The sequence below is a fragment of the Tachysurus fulvidraco genome, chromosome 11 (genome assembly GCF_022655615.1).
Source record: "Tachysurus fulvidraco isolate hzauxx_2018 chromosome 11, HZAU_PFXX_2.0, whole genome shotgun sequence".
Taxonomy (NCBI): Eukaryota; Metazoa; Chordata; class Actinopteri; order Siluriformes; family Bagridae; genus Tachysurus; species Tachysurus fulvidraco.
Genome location: NC_062528.1, coordinates 21,839,164 through 21,848,522, shown reverse-complemented (window position 1 = coordinate 21,848,522; position 9,359 = coordinate 21,839,164). Strand labels below are relative to the sequence as shown.

General features: G+C 44.2%; 1 protein-coding gene across 2 annotated transcripts in view; it reads right to left on the bottom strand.

Annotated features, from left to right (window-relative positions):
- The window catches only part of LOC113649455 (E3 ubiquitin-protein ligase TRIM16-like), an 8,569-nt gene extending 8,429 nt beyond the window's left edge, over positions 1 to 140 (bottom strand). Inside the window, exon 1 of one of the 2 annotated variants that reach the window (XM_047820385.1) lies at positions 1 to 140. This exon is cut by the window's left edge and continues 495 nt beyond it. In XM_047820385.1, coding sequence (XP_047676341.1) covers positions 1 to 87 — 87 coding nt within the window. In that variant the 5' untranslated portion in view covers positions 88 to 140. The other variant, XM_047820384.1, reaches the window with a different exon arrangement.
- Positions 141 to 9,359: the final 9,219 nt, after the last annotated feature.

Below are 9,359 nucleotides of genomic sequence, written 5' to 3'. Positions count from 1 at the left end.
GTGACCACAATGTAGAGTCACTGGAACCCTCAGGAGATCCAGACACACTGGACAGCTGAACTGATCCTGATCACTGGTTTCTGCCATTTTCTTGAACTTTCTTGAAGGAGAGAGAGAGAGAGAGAGAGAGAGAGAGAGAGAGAGATAGATAGAGAGAGAGAGAGAGAGAGAGAGAGAGAGAGAGAGAGAGAGAGAGAGAGTTCTATAAGTTTCGTTTTCTCTTGGTTCAGTGTGTTATAGTGTAACAGAGAGAGGAGGTGTGGCTTTACAGAGAAAAGGGGCTCAGACTTTAAAGATAAAGGTGAAGTTACACAACAGAGTATTTTATAATGATACTTCCTCCATCAAGCTTTAAAAATATTATAAAAAAATGATTTTTTAGAAAAAGTTTTTAAATCCTACTCATGCTAATGTAACAAGGTTAAAATTGTTTTATTTCACAAGATTTTCCTGTTAATATGCATTGAATACAGTTCTACAATTGTTTAAAACAGTGTTTATAAAAATACATTACAACGGGTCTGTAAGGAGGTGATGCCCCCCCCCCCTCCTTTTACAACAAAGTGGTTCAGCCCAGGTAACCATACCTGCTGTATTGCTCTTTTAGCGGTCTTTTCCGTCTTTCTCCTGAACGAAAGAGCTATGCTGTGTTCCATGCTACAGATCAGCTGTTAGCATAGGTTGAAAATAATGCAGACACAGAAATACACAATGTTTAAATTGTTCTTATTTATTTTGTTAGATATTCACAGATGTAAGATCATATTGTTAGGCGAAGTGAGGGAGGCGGAAGCCGAGGCACCAGCAAAACAGAGTTTAATGAAAGAATACGCAGAGTATACACACTGGAAACAGTAAACAATAACGGACGCTGGAATGGAGCAAATGTCGTGCTTATATAGGCCAGTGAAATGAGGAACAGGTGTTGTAATCAGTACGCTGGTGATGCGCTCCGCGCAGGCGGGGCGTGCACAGGAGAAGAAGCTGGGTGCTCCCTGACACCACCCCCTCCCCCAGGGGTGGCACCGGACACCCTGACCCGGCGACGAGGCCGGCCCCTCGACCGGGGCGCCGGGCAGCGTGGAGAGGTTCAGGTAGAGCCGGTGTGAGCGCAGTACCTCCAGGACGGCACGCACATGTCTCAAGTGTTCCTCCCGATTTCGGGAGTAGATCAGGATGTCGTCTATGTAGACCATGACGAACCTCTGGAGATAGGGCCGAAGTACCTCGTTCATGAACCCCTGGAAGACGGCTGGAGCGATGGATAAGCCATACGGCATGACCCGGTATTCATAGTGCCCCGAGGGTGTGATGAAGGCAGTCTTCCACTCGTCTCCCTTCCTTATGCGGATTAGGTTGTATGCGCTCCGCAGATCGAGCTTGGTGAAAACCCTTGCATCCCGCAGGTCCTCCAGAGCAGCGGGCACGAGTGGGAGGGGGTACGGAAGAGGAGCGATTTGGGAGTTCGGCTGCCGGTAATCAATACATGGTCGAAGACCTCCATCCTTCTTTCCCACGAAGAAGAAGCTGGATGCTGCTGGAGAGGATGAGTGCGTGATAAACCCCTGACAGAGAGCCTGCTGATCGTATTCCTCCATTGCTCTGTGTTCAGGAGTGGACAGCGGGTACACACGGCCTTTGGGTAGCTTAGCACTGGGGAGCAGGTCAATGCAGCAGTCCCAGGGTCGATGAGGGGGGAGACAGGTGGCGGCCTGGGCACTGAACACGTCCTCGAAGTCCCGGTACTCCTCGGGGATGTTTGGCTGAGTTGTAGTCGTAGCCTCCTCCACCCGGGTGGCGCCGATCATAGCCCCTTGGACTTGCGCCGGAAGCTGGGAGAGACAGTGCTCCTTACAGTAGGGACTCCACTCCAGTATGTCACAGGGATCCCAGGAGCACCTGGGCGCGTGCCTTTGTAACCATGGTCTCCCCAGGATCACGCTGACGGTGGAACACTCCAGGACCAGGAACCTGATCTCCTCCCGATGGAATAGCCCCACTTGGAGTGTCACCATCGGGGTGCAGTACTTCACCCACCCCTTTCCCAGCGGGCGTCCCTGAATGGTGTGCACCTCTAAGTCCTGGGAGCTCCTCTCTCGGGGGAGGCGTAAGCGGTCGAGGCAGGCCTGGGAGATGAAGTTCCCCGCTGAGCCGGAGTCAACTAGGGCAGGTACAGAGATAGATATAGCGGGGGTTAGAAGAGACAGCATGAGCTTGGATAAGGGTGAGATGTCAGTGGGAAGCTCAACAGTACTCACCGCAGCACGAACGGGGCGTGTGGGGCACCGAGTGACGGAGTGTCCCGGCGATCCGCAGTACAGGCACCTTCCCATAGCCAGGCGGCGGTCTCTTTCTCTCCGGGACAGTCTCTGGGAGCCCAGCTGCATAGGTTCGGCGTCTAGGGCGGCAGTTGCGCCTTGCAGCGCGCCTGGTTGAGTAGGAGTGGTAGCGGGATGACAGGCTGCCAGGCGCTGAGAGAGCCCGATGGATTTCTGAATGAAGCTCTCCAGCCCCACTGTGTCCTCATGCACTGCCATGGCCTGCTTGATCTCAGGATTCAATCCCTGCCGATAAACGCTGAGAAGCGCTGACTCGTTCCAGCCACTAGATGCCGCCAGGGTGCGGAAACGGAGGCTGTAATCTGAAATGCTGTCGTTCCCTTGACGTAAGCTGAGCAGCTGGTCGGCCGCGGTGAGGACGCCGGAGGTGGTGCAAAACACCTCCAGGAAGTGAGCAGTGAACCCAGCGTAAGACTGCGTAGCCGGGCTAGCCGCGTCCCACAGTGATTGTGCCCAAGCCAGCGCTCTCCTGGAGAGGAGGGAAATGAAGAACGCTACCTTGGATCGTTCGGTGGGGAATCGCTGTGGTTGCATCTCAATATAGAGATTCACCTGGAGCTGGAAACCGCGGCATTCGGAGGCTTCTCCGGAAAAGGCAACCGGAAGTGCCATGGGGCTGCCAGTGGAAGCGGGTGGGTTTTGTTGAGCCGCGGAGGAAGGGAAAGCGGCTCGGAGCGCGGCAATGAGGTCCCGAACCGAATCGGAAGCCGTGCTGGGTTGTTGATCCATTGCAAGGTAAGAGCCGGGCGGATCCTGTTCTCTGTCTTTCGGTCCGTTATTCTGTTAGGCGAAGTGAGGGAGGCGGAAGCCGAGGCACCAGCAAAACAGAGTTTAATGAAAGAATACGCAGAGTATACACACTGGAAACAGTAAACAATAACGGACGCTGGAATGGAGCAAATTTCGTGCTTATATAGGCCAGTGAAATGAGGAGCAGGTGTGGTAATCAGTACGCTGGTGATGCGCTCCGCGCAGGCGGGGCGTGCACAGGAGAAAAAGCTGGGTGCTCCCTGACACATATATATTTAACATATGTTTCATTGTTGAGGATTGGTATATTTGGGAATGTTATTTTTATTGGCAGTGTTACTGATGTGTGAGCTGAGGCTGCCGTGAAGGCCTGTCTATATATGAACATACATTCTCTATGCAGACCCAAGCCAGTGACCTCCTGTCTTTCTTCACTCATTCCAAACACAACGCAGACCACAGTTAGTTCTGGATCCAAAAGAGAAAGAACAAAAAATTGGATAATTGAGGATACAGCATCGACAGTATTTTATCTCTCAAAGGTTCAATCTATTCCGGTGGATCTACACCAGTCTAGCGAGATCTGAAGCTTCTAGAAAACAGAATGAAGGCAGACTCAAAACATGTTCCAAAATCATTTTATATATAAGTCTGCTTTCAGCTTTCTCAATAAGAAAGGAAAAAGGGGTTTCAGTTGTTCTAGCGAGAGGAATGGAGACTGTTCATGGGAAACCCTGTGACATTAAACTTTTGTGCTGAAATTGCTGCAGTGAAGGAGTTGGGACTTGTCGCTGTGTTAGGAGTCTACGGGTTTATACATGCAGCTATTTAATTTTTATCCACAAGTGATATGGATGCTAATGGTGGTTTGAATCCAAGGGAACTATAAGGACAAAACAGTTTACACAGGATTGGGGTGAGCTCCAACACACACACAACATTACTGGTTGGTTTGTTTCAAGACTATAAGTAGACGAGGCAAGTATTCTCAAAGGAGGCAAGTGGACATAAAACTTGTGAAATCTAATGGAGTGCTAGGGTGCCAAAACCTTTGGAGGCAAGTGGAGACAAGCATGTGACATCATCAGAATACCCGTGAGGCAGTTCCCCTTGTTGTGCTGAGTGTTTTGATATGCCACGTGTCCATGTTGTAAAAAGTTTTTTGATTTTGCATATCTTGGGGCAGGGCTGCGGCACAACCGAAAGGAAAGTCCGTACCCCAATTTATAACTTTGTTCAGAGTATCACCCTAAAGGAGCTGGCCGAGTTTGGTGCAGACAGTTCGAAAGCTTGCCGAGTTATAAACCTCAAAAATTTATAATGGGAGTCTATGGGAAAAAAAGCCAATTTGAGACCCGGTACCTGAAGTACCGGAACTCAGATCGCTTAGATCAACAAACTTCAGATGAGGGTCTACAACATATCCGAATTTGGTGCATGTGGCTTGAAAGCCCTAGGAGGAGTTACTCGATAAATTTTTGTCGAAGCTTAAATAGGAAAACAGAATGTTGGCTTCTACAAAGCAACATAATAATTCTAAGCACTGTTTAATAATAAAAGTTTTACACCATGTTCAGTATATGTCTGTATGTTAGGTTAAACATTAAAGGACAGTAGGTGAAGTGAGTAATGAGCTACAGTTGTCATCACATAATGCATGGGAGTTTGAGCTCACATTAGCAGCATAGCTACACTGGTGTGAAAAAGTGTTGGCCCCCTTACTGATTTTTTATAATTTTTGCACATTTGTCACACTTTAATGTTTCAGATCATCAAACAAATTTGAATAGAACATCAAAGATAACAAGTAAACACAACATGCAGTTTGTAAATGAAGGTTTATTATGATTATAATAACAGGATATGAATATGGAAATGAGAAAACTCAATTCCCCCAACTTCCTGGCTAGTATTTGAATATTGGAACCTGATTGGCTACCATATTTTCTGATGCCACAACACTTGTTTGTTACACATCACTACTGGCTCATATTTTATTATTATTTGATATTATGAAGGGAAAACAAAATCCAAACCCACATGGACCTGTGTGAAAAAGCCCCCCATTAAAGCATAACTTAACTGTGTTTTATTACACCTGAGTTTAATTTCTCTAGCCACACCCAGACCTGATTACTGCTACACCTGTTTATAATCAAGAAATCACTTAAATAAAACCTGGCAGACAAAGTGAAGCAGACCAAAAGATCGTCAAAAGTTACACATAATGCCGAGATCCAAAGAAATTCAGGAACAAATGAGAAAGAAAGTAACAGATCTATCAGTCTGGAAAAGGTTATAAAGCCATTTCTAAAGCTTTGGGACTCCAGCAAACCACAGTGAGAGTCATTATCCACAAATAGTGAAAACATGGAACAGGTGTGGCTGGCCGGCCAAAATTACCCCAAAAGCACAGCAACGACTCATCCAAGATGTCACAAAAGACCTCATAACAACATCCAAAGTACTGCAGGTCTCACTTGTCTCTGTTAAGTTCGGTGTTCATGACTCCACCATAAGAAAGAGACTGGGCAAAAATGGCCTGCATGGTAGAGTTCCAAGATGAAAACCACTGCTGAGCAAAAAGATCATAAAGACTCGTCTCGGATTTGCCAGAAAAAGTCTTGATGATCCCAAGACTTTTCCGAAAACACTCTGTCGACTGATGAGACAAAAGTTGAACTTTTTGGAAGGTGTGTGTCCCATTACATCTGGTGTAAAAGTAACACTGCATTTCAGAAAAAGAAAATCATACCAACAGTAAAATATGGTGATGGTAGTGAGATGGTCTGGGGCTGTTTTGCTGCTTCAGGACCTGGAAGACTTGTTTTAATAAATGGAACCATAAATTCTGAAGGACAATATGCCGCCATCTGCTTGTGACCTCAAAGTGAAGAAAACTTGGGTTCTGTATGAGGAAGAAACCTTGAAAGGAACTAGACTCAGAAGGGAATCCATCCTAATTTAGGTGACACTGTACAATAAATAATGTAAATGTGAATAATCATTTTTACAATGGTTTATAATAGTGCAACTGAGAGCTTGGAACACTGGGAGATCGGGAGTGGCATATATAGCTCGACAGAGAGAAAAAAGAAAGAAAAAAATGTTAGGTATAGTTGTAATCAGGTGATGGACAATATGTGCAAAGTGCAGAGAGACTAAAGCAAGACTATTACAGCATAACTAAAAGGGTAGAGCAGTGCTTCTCAGTTATTTTTTGTTAAGACTCCCCTAGCGTGGCGGGAGGGGTGGTAGGAGATACGAGAGAGCCGTACAGCTTATCACACACAAGCCCAAGTTTATCTATTTGTAACAAATTCGACTACGCCACTTGGGAGGGTTACACCCAGGACATAGAAGTAAACCCCAGAGTTTGTTATTAGAACACACCAGTTCGATTCTCTAATAAATAAGTGTAGGCAGGAAACGTGGGCATCTTAAAAAAATACAACATTTATTGAAATCTTGAAATTACAAACCAACATTATAAAAGCAAACTAAAAAAAAGAGAAAATGTCCTCACTGGTAAAAAAAAAAAAAAAAAGGTCCAGTGACAGACAATTACACAATTAACAAACGATCAGATGAAAGAAATATTAAACAACCAATTTACTCAACTTCCAAATAAACAAAACAAAATATAATAATAAGTACAGGGCTGGGGTTACCCACCGGAGTGATCACCAGTGCTAATTATCTAAAAACTCAGATCACACACTCGTACACTTTAAGAGTGTCGCAGGGCAAACGTTGAAGTAGCACCACCACCAAAGATCTTTCACCCGTGGGACCCCAACTCCTGAAAGGAATCAAAAACAAAATAAATACATCTCCTGAACAGAAATGAATGAAAAGCAAATAGAAGTCACAATTCAACACAACGAAAGACTTTGTAAAATGTTTGAGGAAAACAGGACTCAAAGGAGCGGCCACATCGTCCTTAGGCCAGCCCCAAGAAATGCGCGATCTTCCACCCCAAAGTAGACCAGAAAAGGTCAGTTAAAACTTTCACAGAAACCAGACGGCAGTAGCAGAAGTCCCTTTAAATAGTTGTAAGCCGATATTATTCACTCGGCGCGCAGTGGAGGAAAAACCAAACTGCAGTGATAATCGCCCAGGATGAAAAGGAGAATCCTGTAACAAATATAATTTGGTACAAAAACAGAATTGCTAGTAATTGCACAAATACACGCCGAAATTCCCCCTAGCAAAACCAAACAAAACAGTAAACAGATCCAAACAGCATCCGACAGGGACACACTGCTGAAAAGACAGGCTAAGGGTACAACAAACGAGCCATTAGTGCAACGAGTAAAGATAAAAACTAATTAGCCAACGCTACATGCTAACAGCACATACATTACCTGAAACCGCTATAGTAGCCTGCTCGCTACTGATTGGTGGTTATGGGCGTCAATCACCACTCTTACCTCATTCATACGGTCACACTAGGAAGAAGTAAACGCACACACCCCCGCCCCCAACATCTCCGCCGCGACTGTAAATTTTATCATTTGTCCTTAAAATTGTTTTAAGTATACCTCTGCATAACATTGTACACTTATTAACATTAAAGAAAACAAAACAAAAAGAAAAAAATATAGATCAACTTACAACAAAGAATAATTTTATTAACATTGATTTTCAGTCTGTATTAGAAAAGACTTAAAGTGCATCAATTTGCCTGAAATTAAAAAAGAAATTGCAATCCTTATTTAAACTATAACAATTTATTGATCATTTGATACTGAAAAATAAAATTAAATATGATCAATAAATAATAATAAATTCAAATTGATCAGCAACATGAACTCAGGACGCAATATATAAAACACTTTGACTTACAAAACAAAAATAAAAAAAAAAACAAATTGAAAATGAGGAAGTCAGGATTAATGGCTAAAATGAGCACATTTTGTAGTGCACAGCTTTTTGAAGTGGGGTTTGAAGCATGATACTGCAACTCTCAGCTCCTGCTCAATGTTTAGCTGGGACCTGTACTTGGTCTTCAGTGCAGCAACGGCAGAGAAGCCAGTCTCAGAAAGATAAGATGTTGCAAGAGAAAGAAGAATGCCCATGGCCCTCTGCCCTAAGTGTGGATACTGCCTCTCTACACTCAGCCAGAATGAACTCAGTGTCCGTGATGTGAACCTCATTCTCAGTGTGGGGTCAGACAACATAATGAACAGGTCCTCCTCTGCAGAGCTGAAACCAGTTGGAGCTGGTGCATTGAAAGGATCTCTCACCCAGTCATATTGGGAACTGTTTTCATGGACTTTTTAAAGAATCCCATTAGTAATGAAATATGCTCCTTAATATATGGAATCACTGAGGTGGCATCATAGTCAGTAGTGTCAACAAATTGGTTCTCGAACGAACCAATAGCAGTTGTTGATTATGTATGCAGTTCTTTAAGATTGTTAGCAATGTCATTTATACGTCTGGTCGACAGTGTCCTTGGACAGAGGGTTATATTTTTTTTTGCAGCACTTGCGTCATCCAGCATGACAGAGACCATGTCTAATAGCATGACCAAGTCTGCAGGCAGTATAGGCTCCTCTGCTATGGAGTGGGATTTTTTGCACTGGGCAATTGCTACGCCACCTTATATGATGCTTACAGTGCTCGCTGGTTTACTGAAGTAGCATTCACAAAGCGGGACGATTGTTGGTAATATTCGGCATGTTTTTGCTGAAAAAAACTCAAGCAGCTTATCAGTGTGATTTGGGTGTAATGTCTTTAAGTGACGCCTTAATTTATTTGGCTTCATGCTATCTGCTGCCAACATTTTTAGACACAGTAAACATACGGGTCTTTCCTCATCTCGTCATATTTCCTCGTCTTAGCTTTCAGGAGACTTAAGTTTGTCTCATTATCTCCGTCTCTCTGCCTTTCTTTTCAACCCTGTTAAATATTTTTCCATGGTGTCTCAAGGGTTTGTTATCCGCACTTCATACCTCCTGCTCTGTGTGCTCTTGTTTGGAAGTTTGAGAGCTAAATAAGAAAGTTTGGGAGCTAAATAAGAGAACACTTTACCACCATTAGTAGACTTAGATATTCTTTAACACTGAGACTGTGTCTGAGTACCGAACATTAGAAGACTGTTCCATGGCTCTGCTCCCTGCTGTAGTCTTTTGTACTTGAGGTACTCCCAAATAGCCCGTACCTTTTGATCGAAGTAGGCATGACGGATGAATAAAAACCAAAAGATCTCTCAGGTACTGTGGCATGAGATCATTAAGTGATTTATAGTTCAGTAATAGTATT